At 37.8% G+C, this 21,045-nt stretch overlaps 1 protein-coding gene across 1 annotated transcript; it reads left to right on the forward strand.

Annotated features, from left to right (window-relative positions):
• Positions 1-1,313: 1,313 nt before the first annotated feature.
• Positions 1,314-20,663, forward strand: LOC139971664 (WD repeat-containing protein 43-like). The gene is made up of 16 exons (XM_071978328.1): positions 1,314-1,600; positions 2,184-2,342; positions 2,721-2,842; positions 3,922-4,042; positions 4,689-4,843; positions 5,555-5,657; positions 6,528-6,592; positions 7,709-7,880; positions 8,298-8,384; positions 9,584-9,712; positions 11,210-11,350; positions 11,680-11,798; positions 13,291-13,468; positions 14,561-14,624; positions 15,459-15,517; positions 16,729-20,663. Exons 1-16 carry the CDS (start codon positions 1,421-1,423, stop codon positions 16,918-16,920), a joined length of 2,046 nt encoding a protein of 681 aa, XP_071834429.1. The 5' UTR covers positions 1,314-1,420; the 3' UTR covers positions 16,921-20,663.
• The last annotated feature ends 382 nt before the right edge of the window (positions 20,664-21,045 follow it).

Here is a 21,045-nt window from a genome sequence, read left to right on the forward strand (position 1 = left end):
CTATTAAACTGATACCATATTCACAGTGCTGCCAAGTCACCCGCTTTGGGCGGGTGTCACCCGCATTTTCGGGTCGTCTCCCGCTCACCCGCCCACCTGTCCGAATCTCCCGCATTTTCCAAAAAACTCCCGCATTTTTGAAGAATCTCCCGCATTGTAGGCCCACAGAGTTTTTCCTGTGAAAGTGTATCATTGCTAGCGTGAAATTCATTTCATCACACCAAAATGCGAATTATCTCAGAACCGCCAGGATCGGAAATTACTCAAAACCGATCGTGCTAAATATGCCCGGCTGAAAGCAACGTTACCTATACGATTCGTGAAAAATAATACCGTTACGACACACGTGAACGCTACAGAGTCCGCAAAATTTCAGAGATTTTTTTTATTTCAAGATATTTTTTCCTCTGGAATTAAAAAAAAATAGACACAATACAAATATGGAGACAGTATAGATTCAGCTTAGATGACCCGGGAAGTGATGTTTCCGGCCATCTGAGGGGCCGTAAGATCCCAAAATTTTCTTGTACGCTTCGCGCCAACTCATGGTGGCGCTCCGCTTAGATGGTGTACGTAACCAACAGCACCAGACAATTTTCACCCGCCTAAAATACATCTGACCTTGGCATCTCTGTATTCAGCAGCTTAGGGAGGCCACTGATTCCACTCCAACAACATAACCTGTATTTAGTTTTTAAGGCCATTACTGGTGCATTTTAAGTTCATAAAATAACTATTGTGTAGTGGGGACTGAATTTAGTAAGTGAAAACCAAATTTTGTAGGGAAAACCGAACTTTGTAGGTGGAAAGCGTGGTAGGGAAAACGGAAAATTTAGAGTGGGCGGCCCTGATAAAAGTCCGAAGTATTTCTCTCCTCATTCCCACCAAACTGGAAATTAAAGAAATCTTGTGTTCAGCAGAGATATATATACTGAGAGTGCCATATCTAGGCGTCTAGAGGTGCCAAATATAACGAAGAAATTAACTGGTAAGTTTTCGTAAACCCGAAGTTTGCTTGCCCATTCCCCCTCCCCTCCCATCTCTTTTTTCAGCTGACGCCGACTAAGTTAGAAAAAACGTTTTCTTGCTTGAGTTTTAAAATTGATGACACAATGTAATCTACTGTTAGGCATGCACAGAGAAACTTACAACATCATTGATTTAGATTGTAAAGGAGTACTTCAGACAAATAGTTGGAAACCAGATGCCGGCTGAAAAAACTGCCAACACTCAAATCGGTTGAAGAGGGCGTTCTTCGGATCCACCGAACCACATGTTTCAATAGCAGCTGATTTGCGAACGTGTACACACATTAACTGTGCAAGTCGTATGCTAAATAACGGTATCCCATTTGCAGCAATTTGCATGTTGGCCTACACGCAGCTACGTTAGTGCAGTAACACCAAAGGAACCAGAGAAAATGGCGAGCTGCACATGTGCGTTCAGTGGTAATGGAAATTACCTCGCCGTTTCCAGCCCCGATGGACGATTGTCCATTTGGAACACCCTAGAGAAATGTTTGCAGCAGCAGTATATTCCTTCAGCCCATTTATCAGCTACTTTAACATGTTTATCTTGGAGACAATCAAGGAGGAGAGAAGTGAGTCTTGAGGTTGCAGCTTAACCTAGGCTAGGCCTAACTTTGGCCAGGCTAGGCCTAATGACATATTGTTGAGCCTAGCCTCGCATAGGCTTGACTTAGTAAAGTTAATCTAGGCGGAGCGGCCATAATATTGAACTTAACGGCAGACTTAGCCTAAGTAACTACCTAACACCTGACATTGGCCTATAGCCAACATTTAGGACTGTAGTTTTACCCAAATTAAATTTGGAGCCTAGCCTAATTAATTGGCAACCACATTTTTATTACTTTGTAAAATTGTATTAAGTAATTGATACCCAACGATGGTTACTTCAGGTTTTCACAGAGTTTACCTAATATTAGTAGCCTAATGCTACTTCCCAAGTAAGCTGTGATGTTTGTAATCTCCTCGTACGTTTTGGAAGGAAGGAAGAGAATTGCAGCAGTTGTAGGGTTTTTTCACCTTTTTCAGTGGAACACTTTTGGGTTTTTATTTCTTTTCGACACACGCAAGGAACTGATGGTAGGAGAGTTTGTTAGAACTCTTAAATTGTGCACTTGCAGTGATCACTAATCCAATGTTTAATGATTTATTTCACAGGAGCACAGTAAAAAAAGGAGGCGTTCCAAGAAGGCTCAAAAGGAATATGATGTAGAGGAGAGCCAAGTTGTTGATGAAACAGATCTTATTGCCATGGGAACTATTGGAGGCAATGTATTACTGTATAGTATGCTACAGGGGGATCTCAAGAGTAGGCTGGTGAGTATGCAAATTACATGGGTGACACAGCTTCCGTTAATCAATAATTATTAAAGATACGATCCACAGACCAAAAAATAAAATATAATCTGTATTATACTGGTCATCTCAGCAACTGTGATGAATATATTTTCTCCCTGACAAGAAGAGTAATTTCGTTTAAATATTTGCAAAAAAATTTAAAACTTATCAATTGGGTTGCTGAACAGATTACAAAGTATGCAATGCAGTTGGTGGACTTACCCTGGACATTGGAAAAACTGGAAGAACAACCCACAACTATGGAACCAATATTGTCCATTTGGAGTCAATTCAATCATTTTTAAAACATTTCTGTACATACAATGGTTATATTGTGTTCTTGTTTATTTCTTGTAGGAGAGAGGTCATGAGGACACAGTGAATGACGTTTGCTGGCATAGACTTGAGGACACCTTGTACAGCTGTGGAGATGATGGGAACATTGTAGAATGGGATTTATCTAGTAATACACCAAAAAGGTAAAGCCCTTTACCTAACTTGCATTGGCAAACTTTTAAGGATTTATCCTGGCGGTCCATAGCACACCTTTTTTTCAAAGTCTCATGCAATCTGAATTTGATGCAACAATGATTTGTCCTCCAAAGCTGAATTTCATTGGATGTCCATGCAAAATTTGCCCTGCTTTAGCATCATATTCATATAGGCTTAAGCCTTTGCAATTTTGTCAAAGTCAGTATTTTTTCTTGGTCTTGCTGTCGCTTACTTGATGCTATTTCTGTATCATCTATCAATAAAATCATGGAAGAAACTCTGGACATGTCCATTGTAAAGAGTAGAGCAGTATAGGATCTCTTTGCCAGACAAACACTGAAGCATAAAGGGGTCTCTTTGCCAGGGTCTCTTTGCCAGGCAAACACTGAATCATAAAAGTTATTGGTGGTGTACTGCATGAACTGCGACCACCACTATAGCTGCACTCACAGAACTTGCCTGTGTGTCAGAAAATACCATAATCATAAATACACAAGTATAAGTATTTGAAATCACAATATTAATAATCTCATTACACTATTTATTTAAACTATTCTGTATCATGCTGCACTTTACACAAGTTGGATAGTTTTCCCGGACAGGCCCCCAATTGTCTCCTACAAGAGCAGGGTACAATTTAGCGTGTTCGAATAGAGGCTATCCGACCAATATAAAGACACAGTAAAAGAAACTTCAACAACACATTCAAGTATAAGCTTGATAATAAATGTAATTCTGCAAGGTTACACAAAGTTTCGTCTTCCTTTAATTAATATGGGTATACGGCTAAATTATCAATACCTTGGATTCAAATATTAACCAGGTAATATCATGTAGTTCATGTACTACACAATGTTGAAACCATTTGCACAAGATTAACAAATGTTAGGTGTTTCTACATAGTTTTGTTTTACACTGTAATGCTTACTCAATACCCCAGCAGTTCGTTTACCCTAGAAAAGCTAAGTTATACCTCATACATAGATAATGTTGGTCTTACAACTTAATATTAAAAGTAGGTTATTGTGAACACGAGTGTTTAGTCTGTAACTTTTGTTTCTTTCAGTAAATGGAAGGCTGATAAGCACTCTGTTCATTCGCTAGCTGTCTGTCCGTCATCTCATGCACTCTTATCCGGAGGCAGAACGATAAAGTTGTGGAACCTCAAAGACAAAGAACAGCTTCAGGTAAGTTTGCAGCTTGTATATATATATTTACAATTTTTTTTCTTTAAATTAAAACACGGAAATGCTAATAGTTTGTAAATGAAGGCCAGGTATTCATTGGTTAGGTGCATGTCTGATCAGCCCACATTTTGTGAAAAGTAGCAAAAGTTTTGAAAATGTGATTGTGTGCTCACCATGGGTATTAAAGGAGAACCTTCAAGTTGACAGGCATCTGCTTGTAACTTTACCATAATAAACAGACTTTATGATGGTGGTGGCTTCAGTTTATTTTTCTCCTTCTTTGATGGAACTTACACTCTAAACCAATTCATGCATCTTCTACGCCATCCAGATTGATTATTAGCACCAAGGCCATTTAATAAACGAGAAAAGTGATGGCTTTTGTTGTATAGATATTCCCTGTATGGTTCGTTACAGTTGTTGGGGTCATTTTGAGATGAAATTGAGATATCATTGAAACTTATTGATACGAAGCAAGTTCAACATAGACTAATGGACTAACACCGTTTAGTGCGGAGGTATGTTATTGTAGTTGAATTCCAGCATGGTCGAGATTTGGTTTTGAAGGTTGCTTATATGTCTTCGACAGGTAGGTTCAGGTTCCAGTCGGAGTGTTAACCTTTGAACTTGTCTTTTATTTTTACAGCAATTCTCAGGTCATGCAAGCCCTGTAACAACATTACTCTTCGTTCATCGGAATTTATATCCGAAAGAAACAGATTCTTCCAACGATGCTGTCAAATCTACACAAGGTCTTCACTTCCTATCAGCTTCACAGAACGAAAGAGTTATCAATTTCTGGTAAGATGTTATGAACTTGTTAAATCGACTAGTAGTATAAGATATCTCTCCTTGCTAGTGATATGTTGAAGCAGAGTTTCTGTATTTTAGTCTGTCATTCATATCTTCAGTTATAATAAATTTGTCTCTGACACCTTGATGAGACATTTGATTTGTCACATTTTCGTGTCTGAACAATCCCTGATTTAACTTTGTCAGACCTTTTCAGATCCTTGTTACTATATTTTGAAAGTTTTAGATTGGAAACTAGGTCCTGGTAATTATATTTAGAATTTTTTTGAAGCTGTTATTGTGTAATTTTGTACCAAGTGTTTCAAAGGAAGGAGCTTATAATCACCAATGATGATAAACAATGCACCACTCATAGTGTCAGTGCTGATACAACTTTCCACTTTATCTGAGGTGCTATCCAACTGCTCTTGTCACTACACTCTCATCAAATCTAATTATTTATTAGTCTTTTGGGGGTATATTTAAGATTGGAATATCCATCATTTCTGCAGTGAAACTTTAATCTCTCTACAAAATTTGTCAAAGCACACTACATGGCAGATTCTGCCAGTTAAAATTATTTTTGCTGCATTACACTCTGCCAGTTCTAAAGCATCATGTATCCGATAAATTGATGTTGTTAAGTTTTTACGTTTGTTGAATATTGCTTTAAATTTGTGTCCAGTAACTTCTAGTTTCCTATTTTTCTTTCTTTTGAAGGCAAGTGAAAAGTAAGTACAAGAACAAAACACCAGTGGCTTCATTGATGCTGCCACATGAGCCCTTACACGTAGACATATCTCAACCTGGACAAGGAGAAAAAGTAAGTAGTAGTTTTTCAAGATTTTGCAAAATATTCTGTAAAATGTGGAAAGTTTTGTCTTTGTTCCACAGGTTTGTAGAGGAGTAAGAGATTGTTTGGTTTGAGTGAATGTTCAATAAAGAGCTGAGGATTGTTTGTCCAGAATCTGAATATCCATTGTTTAAAACTTGGGCAAGATTTTGGCCAAATAAACCACAATTGCGTGTATTACCAGCTACATTGTTTAGAAAGCGTCGTGCTTGAATATCTTCACAGAACTTTCTCTAAGTTGATGTTTATTCTGGTTCCACTACCAATCACTCTCTCTGAATTTTGGAAATTTAACTAGAGACAAAATCACTTGTTACAAGATGATGCACTATTTATCTGTAATAAAGTAATCCTTATGCAAATGATTCTCAGTGTTATGTGATAATGGTAGAATTAAACACTGGAACTTTTATTGGACGTTTTCATTGCGTGGGCCCAAATTTAGGTTATTCATTACCTCCTGTTAAGGTTTTACTTTTAAGAAATGATTCTTATCAGAAAATTACCAGAAAATGCAATGTAAACTTGTGGCAACCCTAGTTACTCAGTCATGTACCCTAGTTGGTCTGTCCATCTGCTCTTGGAAACATTTGATTTAATCCCCTTTTGCTGTTGTGGAAGTTTAAAGGTCTGATTGCTTCCTGCCTTGAGACATAACAAGGCACACTGACACTCCAGGTATCATTTAACAAAGACTTAAATAAAATAAATTAATAATTAAAAATAATATAATTAATAAAATAATTAATAAATAAAAAATAATTAGATAAATCATCTCCACTTGGGATAGTTGTCTCTTTTTCTCATGTAGCTCTCTCTTCTGTTTTCTTTTCATCGTAGGTAATAAAGGTAGCAGCTGTGACCAAGGATGGTTGTGTTCAAATTTTTTCCCTTCTCTTGAATGGGTGAGTTTTAACGAATCAAATCGTTAATAGACGAGGATTAAATGTATCTGTCTCAGTATAGCAGAATATTGCTACACAAAGTGACCAACTAACTGTGATGCGAAATCTAAATACTTGCTGTTGCAAACATTTTATCATCTGTCAAATCTTTGGTGAAGTTCAGTCACAGCTTAAGACTTGTTGTTAAAGTCCTATTGGACTTATTCGTTGGCTAAGCAGTGTGAACTTTGACCTGTTGTAGAAGGACACAATGATGAACATTGCACTTAGGACACCACTGATGTCTCTGATTACCAAGTGTTACTGAGTGTCCAATTCAAAGCATAATCAAAGGTCATACAGAAGAAAATGGTTATATCTGCCCAGCCATGGGAGGGTTAAACATACAAACAACTTAGGCAAGTTGCAGTCCAAAGGAAAACTAGGTATGTATGCTCACAAGAGCTTTGCAAGAATTGAAACAAACAAATAATTGTTATGGGTCATATTAATTTAAGAAATGTCTGGTAGCCCTAAGAAGTTACCTTAAAAAGGAAAAACAATTTCCAAACATGTTCTCAAGTATGAGAACACTAATATTGCATTTGACAGAGAAACAATTTTTTTATCGTTTAGGATGGATATATGAAATATTCTTTGAACAGTACAGAACGTGATGTCGTCTGGCCAAATGCAGATTTTGAAATGAAATGAATTTTGAATGAAATTTCCATATAAATTAAATATGTTTTAAAAAATCATTAAGCTTTCATATATGTAGTGCATCGGTGACTTTGTGGTCTTTGTGCAACACAAGATAAGTTTGAACAGCAGACTCTTCGTTGTTTACATTGTGTTGTCCAGCTCCAATGCAAAGAATGTTTGCATGTAGGCTACTGTAAAGTTTATTTTCGAACAGTTCTATGAAGCCTTAGCTTCTTGGTTCTAAGTTCTGCTCTGACATCGATTCCGCCATGTTTCACCTTTCGATGTTCCAAATACTTTTCAAGTAATATTAAAGAAGCTTCCTAAATGGAGGACCACAAAAAACTGTTATTTATGACAAATTGAATCATATACCAAACACTAAGGATAGTTTCTTATGTCATCGTTGACCTATTTTAACATTCTTTGCAGACATGCTAAAGAACCTTTCCAGCCGTCCCAGGTAATACAAGTAGCAACACCAGGGAACAAAGCACTCACTCCGAGACGCATCAACATTATCGCTGCACAGTTCCCAAAGACCATACAGGACAAACTACTGCTTGGCTATGGGTCCTCTTTTAAATCAGCTTTCGAATCTATGGTAAGTATTTTGTTTCTCTCTCCTCTGCCCCTTTTATCTTGGGGGGGGAAGGGAGGGGGCATCGCAGAATTCATACCTAAGCCTTGCAATCATTTATAAATAAAGTAGGAAACAGGTGAAAGACAAGTTTTATTTCGTTCTGTTGAACAACATTTGAAAATTGTCTGTATGCTACAACCCTTCAAATAGAGTAGTGAATTCGGGTTGACGTAAAGCGATGATCAAGTGAATCTTAATCCACCTTAATCCCTCAGAGGTTTGTTTTTAAATTGTTTTGAACATTTTCTTGATTCATCCTTTTAAAATTCCTTTCCTCTATTGGGTTCATTTAAAGATCTTCTGTTTTCTAGAACCAGTGGCGTGGGCTTAGTAAGGTAGTAACGTTACTTGTTTATTTCTTTCCCTTCGAAACATCAGGCTCTCGAATCGGATCAGAAGGAAGTCTGTTTGATACGAGATGATCCATCTATGTCCAAGCCAAGACCAGACTCCTCCGGGGACAAGGTAAATACCGGCATTGACATGCAGCCCTTTCTTTAGTATGTGTGTAATTGTTTTGGACATGTTAAAGAACTACTCTCGGCCTCAGCTTGCAAATTCTGCAAAGTCCCCATTAAGATTTATGTACGTATTTTAATAGGTAACCAATGGAGTCACACATAATCGGTAAGATCAGTGTGATGAACGTAGTTTACTTATATACATTCCAAGGGTTAATAGCTTCAAGGTCTGAGTGTTTGTTCTACGAGTAGAAAATGCTCTCTTCTTTGTATATTATTGCAAGCAGACATCAACAGAAGGGCTGTCTCAGCCGAAGCCAAAACAGAATCTGGTAATCTTATCTGTTTGGCATATATGTAGCAATCTCAAGCTGTTTTTAACGGCAAAATAGCCATCAGAATCAACGTCCCATTAATGGGTGGATGATTATCGAACATGTCCCCCTATTTTGAAGCTTTGATGAAACATTTTGACTAAATGTCACTTTGCCTGATGTCTAAAGTACTTCCTTTTCGTTCGCTTGCAATAGTTCAATATGTTATGTAGTTGAGATTTCTTCGCTCTTTGACAATTTGGGATTTGCATGTGAACTTTGACCTGTTGTAAAAGGACACAATGATGAACATTGCACTTAGGACACCACTGATGTCTCTGATTACCAAGTGTTACTGAGTGTCCAATTCAAAGCATAATCAAAGGTCATACCAACTAAAAGGGTTATATCTGCCCAGCCATGGGAGGGTTAAAATAAACAATTTAGTCAAGTTCAGTCCGAAAGAAAACTAGATACATCTGCTCACAAGAGCTATGCAGGAACTGAAACAAAAAAATAATTTAAGTTAACAATTCCCAGCCAGCACTGTGCTATTTTCGAGGCTTTGTTTCAAGTGTAATTCAATCCACTCATTGCTTTCTGTGAAGTGAAAAATTTAACTTTTGATTTGATTCATTCTTGACAAATGGTAAGAATGTGTGTCAATGGTCTCCAATATGGTAACAGATATACTGAGCTTTGATGATTATCAATCAACATGGTGACATATTTTTACACAGAAATTCCAAGAATTTTTACTACGTCTTTCTACTGGACATTCCTCACATTGTTATTTTCTTTTATTTCTTGATTATCGCTCTGAGAGCTTCTACATGTTGTATTGCATATCATCAGTGATTCTAATGTTAAGGTTTACTTTCTGCTGCAGGTGAGTAGGCCTGGTGCAGCAGAGGATGCCACAGTCTTGACGCCACACAGCTCAGCACCGTTGCGACCTGCTCTTGCCACCGACAGAGAGAAGTCCGTCAGGAGTAAACGGAAAGCGGAAAAACCAGAAGTGAGTCTTGCGCATGTGTTAAGTTTGTCACATAGTACACAATTTCTGACCTTGAACGGCTACTTCAGTTCTCTCGTTGCTGTCAACAGCAGAGCAGGTTTTGAAATGAATGTCTCCATACATGCATGAAATTAACAGAAGATGATGAGCTAAGATGGAGCCTGCTGCATCAGTCACCTTTCTATATTTGTGATGCTCTTAATTGCAGTTATCGTTAAGGCTAATATTTTTCTAACACCGTGATTCAGATTAGTATGGAACATTCAGTGAGGGTAACTCAAGCTTGTGTCTCCAAAATGATGGACATTGGTCTATAAGATAACATAGAACATGTCCCCCTATTTTGAAGCTTTGATGAAACATTTTGACTAAATGTCACTGATGTCTAATGTACTTCCTTTCCGTTTGTTTGCAATAGTTCAATATGTTATGTAGTCGAGATTTCTTGGCTGTTTGACAATTTGGGATTTGCATGTGAACTTTGACCTGTTGTAGAAGGAAACAATGATGAACATTGCACTTAGGACACCACTGATGTCTATGATTACCAAGTGTTACTGAGTGTCCAATTCAAAGCATATTCAAAGGTCTTACAGAATAAAGGGGTTATATCTGCCCAGCCATGGGAGGGTTAAAATAAACAATTTAGTCAAGTTCCAGTCCAAAAGAAAACTAGATACATATGCTCACAAGAGCTATGCAGGAATTGAAACGAAAATAAAAATTGTCATAGGTCATTTTAAGTGATGTGCCATATTTGCTGATAGAGACTTGAGGGAATTGAAACTAAAATAGGGTGCTTATAACTGATCACACACCCTTAAGGTCAGGGAATAAGGTCAGCCAGGGAATAATTTAAATGTTCAAAATTGTGTGTAGTAGTTTGTGATGTCTCTGAACTTTGTCGCACATAACACACTACTGCTTCTGTGTGCAAACACTGCTACACATCTGTGTATTGTTATAGCAGTTTGTCCGTTATGCATAGCATTTTGGGATGCGATACTGGATAAATTATTCCCTGAAATGTCATTCTAAATCTGATCACATTTACAGAAGTGGGATTTATCGAGGTTTGAACGGTCGTTAATTGGACACAGAAGGACCCAAATTGTTACCTACATATCATTTAAAGTGACAGCTATCACAACATGTGGCAGCTGCCATTTGTGCTTTCAAAAGTTATATAAGCTTACTAGCTCAGTATTCACTTTAGGTGCAGTTATATATCTAACATAGAGGAAACTGTACTAAAAATAATAAGAAAAATGCTGGATGTTTGCAACAATGTTGTTAACTGTCATGTAATGTGTAATGTTCTTAATGATTTGCCACTGTCTGGCCAGGTGTTAATACCATATCATTATCTTGAGAATTGTTTGTATGTTTATTTCACTTGATATTATCTGTTGGATATAATTTCATGGATAAATGCCAGAAATTGTGGAATTCATCAATGAGAGTAATGACTGAATACATGATGTTTTAACGTCACAGGTATCTTTGGAAGACAAGCTGAACGCCATCAGTCTGGCGCAGACGCAGTCAGGATCTGGCAAGACGGAACAACCAAACCTCAATTCCATGGTCACACTCTTGACTCAGGCCTTACAAAGTCAAGACAAGAATCTTCTACTCGTAAGTCAAACACGTACAAGTGAAAGGGATATTCTAACCACAAACAATGGAATACTTATTATTGAAGAGCAACAATATTCCATACTGCTGGTTGCAAACTCCATCTCACCATCTTGTCCTCATCCTATTATACTAATCTAGCTTTTTGCTTTTAAATGGAGATACTTTTGTTTCCAAGATTCTTTCCTGCTTGCCATTTGTTTCACATCATTGGGACCAAGAAACTGACAGGAGAGAATTATCGTAAGGCAAGCTATCCATCCCTGATTGTATAGTTATGAGTGCTGTCGTTGTTTATGGCCTTTTCGTTGCTTTCTTTTTCCTCACAGAAAGTCCTAACACAGACCAAAGTACAGTTGATACAGAGGACGGTGCACAGACTCCCGGTGGTTTTAGTGGAGCCATTAATACAAGAGCTTGCTAGGAGACTGGATCAGACACCTGAAAGGTCAGTATTGTAGGGAGAAGGAAAAGCAAAGAAAAAAAATATACGGATGCTTAATGGCTTGTGGTGTTGTCATATATGTCATTTAAATTTCACATTGTGTATCGATTTTGTCCATGCAACAGTAGTGCACAGACTTTCAATGCCAAATATTTTGATATTCCTAGAAGTTTTTACTGCAAATATAGAAATTTGATAGAAAATTATTTTGGTAGAAATTTATACTATTGGGTCTAATTTAGTTACTGCAAGAACAGAACCTTGCTGATCACAAGCATGCTAAAAACATGAATACCTTGTGTTCATTGATAAGGTAATGTTCTAATATTGGCAAGTAATGTCTAGTAAGCCCTTTGGATGTCTGTTTCTAGGAAATTAAGCAGTTGTTTTTCTGTCAATATTTCTGGGATGTATTTGTAGCACGTTCCTTTGACTCACCTATGATGATAGTCTATGCACCACTCAGAATACCGTTGCTGAGACGTCCCATTATATCTGAGGTGATGAGAGATTTGGAAACAAAGTGAACAGGAATATTTCAGCACAGTTTTCAAGTCGGGATTTTCCCATTAAGACACAAGTCTGGGATCGATGGTTCTTTATCTTACCCGAGGATCCACAAAATGGATTCTGGGTTTGTGAAGGTTATTGAAACTCTTTGTCTAAGTGGTTTACAGGGAATAATATCTTGTTCAGAACTTAAGATTTTGTGTAGCAGTTTGTACTTGGGTCCTAATAAATACTATGGTACCCTGTACAGTACAAAAACTGTTGTACATCTTTTGCACATGTATAGCAATTTGCACATTTTGCATAGCATTTTCATTTGTGATAGCAGATAAAATTGTGCCCTGGTTTATGTTTCAATACTGGAAGCTACCCTGTTTCATATCATGTATCGAAACATTTTGATATGTAGTCTGTGACTTTATGACCGAAACAGAGAAACATTCCTTGCTTCTTATTTGTAAGGTTTTGTTCCAAAATATTGTCAGAAATAGTAAAGGCATATCCTTGTAATTTTAGCAGAACAAAAGATCTTGCAATTTCTGCGGATGGTTCTAATTGTGATAGTTTTGTCATTTAGTGCAACATATTCTATTAGTATTCTACTTTGAAAATCAAGCCAGTAATTTCTGTAATATTCTTATAATTTCCCAGTGGGATTTCTGTTGTGTTTGATGATACATATCTGCAAAGTGCTCGATTTCTTTTTGAACCCCTTCCACCCGGACTCTTTTGAGTTATATGAAATGCAACTGTTGTATTAATCCCACTTTACATGGTGGGCAAGGAACTGCTTCCTTGTGACAGGCATCACCAGCAAGGAAATGGCCGATAGGGTTAGCCCTGAAACTCAAACTGGAATGCTCAGCTGTCAGGGACAGGACTTACATTCCAGAGGTCAAAAGATAGTTCCTTGTATTGGTGAGTTAAGATATCGAAGGGAGCAGTACTCTTAATGAACTTCCATCCTTGTTCCCTCCCATCACAGTGCCATTGTCACCACCATTTGGACAAAGATGGTCTTGAAGGAGAAGGCGTCCTACCTGACATCCTGTCCAGGGCTGGTCAAGATGATCAGCGAGATTTATGAGAAGATCAGCGCTAGGACTCATGCAGGACAAAAATTGAATAGACTCCAGGGAAAATTAGATTTGATGTTATCACAGGTGAGGAATTATTGATATACCCCAGTGGATGAGTGGGGATGGGGGGGGAGGGAAGAGTTGTAACACATGAAGTACAAGGTTGTATTCAGATCTTGCCCATCTTCAAAAGTCACTGCTGAAAAAGTAAGCTAAATCAAAATAAATTTTTCGAAGTTCTTTTTATGGAGGTTCTTCCTCTCACAAATTATTCGAAAACAGTAAAGGAGAGCTAAACTAGAATGAAATGAAATAGGGTTTTTTTTTTTTTGGGGGGGGGGTTAGTCTGTCACTGAGAGTGACTTGTAAATACATCTTGAAGCTTGAATGAAACTGACCACTTTTTCACTTGCTAGAATATTTGCCGACAGTACATATGGCCTTAGATGTGTGGAAATTTGTTTGCCTCTGAGTTCACCAATGATGATACATGCACCACTCTGAGATTTTGTTGTGGAAAACTTTGCATCATCCACATTTTATCTGAGGTGAAAAAACAGTGGCAAATATATTTGATCTAGTCAGAATACATTGCATGGCCTGGACAGTACTGTGGCTTCTGACTGGTCCTACAGCATTAAAATAATGGTGGCGTGTTCAATAATGTGTGAATGTGACACTGCTTGTACAGAAGGAAGCAAAGTTATAACTGAACACTGTTAAAATACATCTTTGAAGCAACCAGTGTTTGCAATCTTGGTGAATGATGACATCTTGTGATGTCAAGTCCCATTAACTGTGAAAGCAAAATATGTGAAGAATCCTTGGCCAGTACATAGGAACTTACCCTTTCATAATCTGTGGTAAGCAGATGGGCAGGCCACCTCTCAAGGTGTGTGTAGTTGTAACACATGAAGAACAAGGCTATATTCAGATCTTGCCCATCTTAAAAAGTCACTGCTGAAAAAGTAAGCTAAATCAAAGGTGTCTCCCGACAAAGAATTCCTGAAAATTGTTGACGTGCTATAAGGAGTGATCGAGCTATGAACTGCACCAGCTATCCAACCATGAAATGTCCTTAGCTCTGTTGGTGTGTGGTTTTTAATCTGTGAACAAGATCTTTGTTGTTGTCGTAGCTATTCCTGGTTTCATGTTCCTTCTCTTGTTCTTTTCAAGATCTCCTCCCAGAGCACAGAGGAAGATGACTCGTACAACAGTGCCCTGCTGGTTTATGAAGACGGTGAGTGGCCTGCTTAACATTTAATTTTCTTAAAAACTAATATTTTCTCTGCTATTAGGTGACAACCACATTCCAATAGCATGCACTACGGTGAAGATGTAGAGCTTTTTAGTTTTGACTGGATTTTATAAATATATGACAGCATATATAAATGTGCTTGAAAAAAGTCTAAATTGCATTTTTTCATTATAATATGCAAATCACTTCTCGGTTACAGATCAATTTGGCAACTATTTCTTTTCCTATGTGAAGCTCAACATTGATGTTTAATAATTTGAGGGTAATTTTTAAGTAGTTTCAAAACTTTACAGAGACATTCCTAAAGACCACTTGTATCAGAGGAATAAACAGTCATGAATTCTTATAAATCAAACCCTTTCAGACCAATAAAATGATTTTAGACAACCACATGTTTTGAATACATCTACCTAAACTAACCAGTCTTCGGTTTATAGAATTAAAAGTCGTCAGACATTAATGATAAGAGATTTTTTTCTCTCAGAATTTTTATCAGGGACTGAATTGACTAACAAAATCTTGTGACAAATTATTACAATGTCTGTCCAGCTGTCAGCTTACCTCACCATCCACGTCACCCCCCCCGGCACCACCCCCCTCCTCAACTCCATAACGCAATTCTCTGCCAATATCAATGGAATGCACCCCTGCACAGGTTGGTTCTCTCTTGAATCAAACCTAATTGTTCCAATGCCATTGTTAATGACCATTTCCATTGCTTTCATTTCTTAAATAAGTTATATTATTTATAATTAATATGAATTAAGTTTTGAATCCCATTTTATGACATATTCATTTCCTTTTTCATTGATTTAGACTCTGACGAGGAGGATAATTTACTGGACAACATGCCAGCAATGACTTCTGAATCAGAGGTAAGTTTCATCTTGACAGCTTCCTCAATTCATAACATCCCCTCACATTAACGCTAATTTATTGATCATCAGGACAGCCTCAAATTTTGCCCACTAAACATTTTTTATGGAGTTTCTTACTCTCACAAATTATTCTAAAACAGTAAAGGAGAGCTAAACTAGCATTAAAAGATTTTTTTTGGTTTTTTCGGGGGGGGGGGGGGGGGCGGCGGCAGGTAGTCTGTCACTGAGAGTGACTTGTAAATGCATCTTGAAGCTTGAATGAAAGTGACCACTTTTCGACTTGCTAGAATATTTGCCGACAGTTTGTTTGCCTCTGAGTTCACCAATGATGATACATGCACCACTCTGAGATTTTGTTGTGGAAAACTTTGCATCATCCACATTTTATCTGAGGTGAAAAAACAGTGGCAAATATATTTGATCTAGTCAGAATACATTGCACGGCCTGGACAGTACTGTGGTTTCTGACTGGTCCTGCAGCATTAAAATAATGGTGGCGTATTCAATTATTATGTGTGAATGTGACACTGCTTGTACAGAAGGAAGCAAAGTTATAACTGAATAAAACTGTTAAAATACATCTTTGAAGCAACCAGTGTTGGCAATCTTGATGAATGATGACATCTTGTGATGTTAAGTCCCATTAACTGTGAAAGCAAAATATGTGAAGAATCCTTGGCCAGTACATGGAACTTACCCCTTTGTGAAAGGTTTCCGTTTGAGAAGTCAAGTCCATTATTATATAGAATCTGTCTGTTTGTGATTGTCTTGTTCGATTTCTTGCTGATACGCAAAAGAAAATCTGTGATTCTATGTGTGGGTTAAGTCTGTAAACAAGATGCGAAATTTAAGTATCAGTTGAATTTCATAATAATGAGTATGTTGTAGTGAATACAGATCCACCTCAGTGACCCCTACTGCAGTTATTCTAACATTCAATGAATAGCACATGTCCAAGGTAAACCTCGTGTTCGTACATAGGTAAGGAACAACAAGTGCTTATTTGCTTCCCGTTTGCATTGCTTTTTGAGTCATGCTGGAGGAGGATGACTTGAACATTCCTAGCTCTAGACAGAGTTTTATCGACAAAGATGTATGTATGTATGTGTGTGTGTATGATGTATGTATGATGTATGTGTGTATGTATATATATATGTGTGTATTACTTTCGCCCTTGATGTTGACAGTGTCTTTTCCCTCTGTCGCAGGTGGATTGGGAGGAGGAGGAGGAGGAGGAGGATGATGATGATGATTCTGGAGATGGAGGGGAGGATGGGTCAGACATGGAGATGGATGATGGTCCACCAGAAGATAAGGTTGAGCAGAATGGGAAAGACGAAGACGATGAATCCAGCGAGGAGGAGTCCAGCGAGGATTCCGACGATGACGATGAGAAATGATTATGGTGGACACGATCGTGTGTTACCATGTGCAACCATGAAGGATTGGTATACACCAATGATTTGCCATTTGTGCCGATCTAGATGGCGTGGTACCGGTTGACGTGGTATCCGATGTCGACGATGGAAATGACGGGATGGATCAGCTCCCGAGTGTACTCGAGGTGGTACGTCCTAGTACCATCAAGAATGCTCCCTGTCGAGTGAATGCTGGAGCACAACGGGAACGTTGTAAGCGGACAACGATCTTGAGAGATGTGATGGCAATTCAATGGTTCTGGTATCTTACAAAGCTAGAATCACCCATTAGCAGCAGAACCATGATGTAATGTGATTTGAATGATACCCAAGCCAATTGAGCAGTAAATATTTTAAGGAATTAAGTGGTAGGGAGGATGGATATTATAAAGTGACAAAAAAACCCTTGTACTGTTTGGGCACTTGTGTTTTGTATTTTGGCACTTACTCCGAGCACCTTCTCAAATTGACCCTAATTTGGGGTGCATGCTCCCCCCATAGTGGGCACATCTTTGTAGAGACAATGTCAAAGGTTAGCCAATCACTTCCTTCTTGATAAATGCAACTTGATGTTTTAATTCTATCGCGTTAAAAGGTAGTGATGTGTGATTCCTGGAGTTTCTCAAGATACCATCCATAAATTTATTGACTATTACCACAATATTTTAACGTTATTTTTTGTACTGAATTCCTTTCATCATACCTGAGACTGTTTGTTATTTTAACATACTGTAACAAGGTCAATGGTAGTTATTGACCTCAATAATGGCTTGTCTTAAGATAATTCCTGACCGTTTTGATGGAGTTGTAAAAAGTTGATAAAAAGATGGCAAAATTCATACGATTACATGTACTATTAAACTGTAGTTCTAGTATCTATACTAGAATTCTCAAATGCCAGGAGTTCAAGTTTAAATCTATGAGGACTTGTACAGCAACAAAGCCATGAGAGCTAGTGTAGGTAGGGACAATACAAATCAGTTTGTAGCTAGGGACCCAATACAAGTCAATTTGTAGGTAGGGACTTAATACAAGTCAATTTGTAGGTAGGGACTTAATACAAGTCAATTTGTAGCTAGGGACTTAATACAAGTCAATTTGTAGCTAGGGACTTAATACAAGTCAATTTGTAGGTAGGGACTTAATACAAGTCAATTTGTAGGTAGGGACCCAATACAAGTCAATTTGTAGCTAGGGACTTAATACAAGTCAATTTGTAGGTAGGGACCCAATACAAGTCAATTTGTAGGTAGGGACCCAATACAAGTCAATTTGTAGGTAGGGACTTAATACAAGTCAATTTGTAGGTAGGGACTTAATACAAGTCAATTTGTAGGTAGGGACTTAATACAAGTCAATTTGTAGGTAGGGACTTAATACAAGTCAATTTGTAGCTAGGGACTTAATACAAGTCAATTTGTAGGTAGGGACTTAATACAAGTCAATTTGTAGGTAGGGACTTAATACAAGTCAATTTGTAGGTAGGGACTTAATACAAGTCAATTTGTAGGTAGGGACCCAATACAAGTCAATTTGTAGGTAGGGACCCAATACAAGCCAATTTGTAGGTAGGGACCCAATACAAGTCAATTTGTAGGTAGGGACTTAATACAAGTCAGTTTGTAGGTAGGGACCCAATACAAGTCAATTTGTAGGTAGGGACTTAATACAAGTCAATTTGTAGGTAGGGACCCAGTACAAGCCAATTTGTAGGTAGGGACCCAATACAAGCCAATTTGTAGGTAGGGACCCAATACAAGTCAATTTGTAGGTAGGGACTTAACACAAGTCAATTTGTAGGTAGGGACTTAATACAAGTCAATTTGTAGGTAGGGACTTAATACAAGTCAATTTGTACTGCTGGGTCTAATACTGATCCAAATTTGCAAAACCCTGAAAGAACAGTGTCTTGGTTGTGATTTTTCTCTTTGGACACATTTTACTAGACGAATGGCCCAGGTTTGTCGTTAAGGGTGACCTAATTATTTATCAAAAAGCAACGTAGCTTTGTAATATTCTTAAATATGTCTAGTAAACAAAAATATCTTGTATGAAGAGTGGGGGTGGGGGAGGGGATTTTCTGATTCATTCTTATGTTTTGGGATTTTAATATTGTGTGGGGTATGCCATCTGGTACGGTGAATGCCGTCCAGTTTTATGCCAAATAAAGTTGTGTTACAGTTGAGGATTTAATTAGTGAGAGTAACATTGGTGGTGGGAAGCGGTAATATTGATAGGGGAGGGGGCTACTCACATAGACACTCACACACAATATATACTTATATATGCTCTCTATAACTTACCAGTGTGTTGACCTCGTCATTCAATCCTTAATGCTTCATTTCTTGCACTCTACTTGATAGAATTTCTCTAATCTGATCTTCAGCTTTCTAAAGTTGCCAAAGATATTGGTTCAGGTCTATTGTTTCTGTCAGAATGTTCTGACATGATTTGATGTAAAGTGGGCTTTTAGTGAGGGCTGTGTATAGTAGACAAGAACGGTAATGAAAGTAACATCTAGAAAGGAAAGTAGTGAAGGAAGTAGCTTTGGCTTGACTCTAAATTTGTTAGCTGTGTGATGACACTCTTTTACCATTTGCACCATCAATTGTTTTCCTTTTTTTACTTTTCTTTTTTTGTGAGGGGAGGGGTGGGGGCAGTAGGAGGTGGGGGCAGGAGGAGGGTGAGCCGAAGGATGGTCATTGTTTGCTCTGAATTTTGAATCACTCTGTGCCTTTGTGTCTGTCTATCGTGGTTCTTTGTTAGATTTTGAGTCAAGTAGAACAATAGATAACAGCTTCTTGTTCTATTTGAGGTAGGAGGCTCTTTGGGGATCAAAACCCTTGCATCATAGGTTGTCACAATATAATATAAGTGACCTGTGAGTGGAGAGTGTATATAACCAAGGAATTGCTCCCTTCCATATAGGGCCGTTATTCTATTGTAGCGTTTCGGTTTATGATAGCAAAGTAATTACATTTTTCCCTCATTACGAGGGAATCAGGAAATTTATCCAAAAGGAATATATTTGAAAGACTAATTTAACAGATGACACTAAACTGTGTCCAACAATACCTTGTAAAGATTAAAGTATATAAGATACCATTGGGCTTCACAGGAAGTGTATTATGCTTCTTAAAAGCCTATGCTTCTCTTTCTGTGGTCAAATGTAAAAGCTTGTATTTAGCCAATCTCCTCTTCCCCATATCACTGAAGTTGAACAATATGTTTGCCCTTTTGCTTGCATGATCTCATTAATTCTCATCTTTTATCAAAACGTAATTTCTTTGTTAATTAAGAGCCGATTTTTCTTGTGGTTGCGTATGCTGCATTTTATAACCAACAACGAGACCAAGCTTGTCTTCCTTTAAAGTGTCAATGCTATCCTTTCATGCTCACGACAGCTGTAGGTGCCAGTGCCATATATTAATATTCCCTAAATCCTCTGTATTTTTTATTTTGGTTTTCATATACTTTTCTTGGATGGACTGCTTCACACTCTTGTAAAGGCATTATGGTTAATGGTGCAGCTATTTTTGTTCCAAATGATTATTACATTTAATTGTGATATAATGCAGAAGTTTGTAATTATTCCGGAGTGGATATGTAAGTCAGAGATTAGCAGACATATCTATGTTATCAAATGACATGGCATTCTGTTTTAAAAAAAAAAGATTTTATCATGTTGTGATAATAAAGTCTAGTAACACTGAAGATAAAACAAATGTACCTGTTCGTTTTGTTATTCTGATCTGGTCTTATGTGGTTTTGCGAGGTGATACATCAATATAGTTGCAGAACTATCAATATATCACCCCTTGATTTCACTTTCTGCTGTATTAATGCAAAATTTTGTTGTAAGCTACAGTACAGTAATTGCATTGCTGTCCGCTGTTGCGAACATTCCTGACTACAGGCCGGGGTTTAGCCCTGGCGCCAATGAGGAGCTTTGCAAATATGCAGGGAGCTCTGGAAAATATAGGATAATACTTTATTCTCATTTTGTAATATGGGTACAGAACATGAAGAGGGGAGGGTGGTGACATAATTGTCTCCAGGCACTTCCCTGGCTCTCAAAGACCCTGGGTACAAATATGATAAGCGATA

The sequence above is a fragment of the Apostichopus japonicus genome, chromosome 8 (assembly GCF_037975245.1).
Source record: "Apostichopus japonicus isolate 1M-3 chromosome 8, ASM3797524v1, whole genome shotgun sequence".
In the NCBI taxonomy this organism is placed as follows: Eukaryota; Metazoa; Echinodermata; class Holothuroidea; order Aspidochirotida; family Stichopodidae; genus Apostichopus; species Apostichopus japonicus.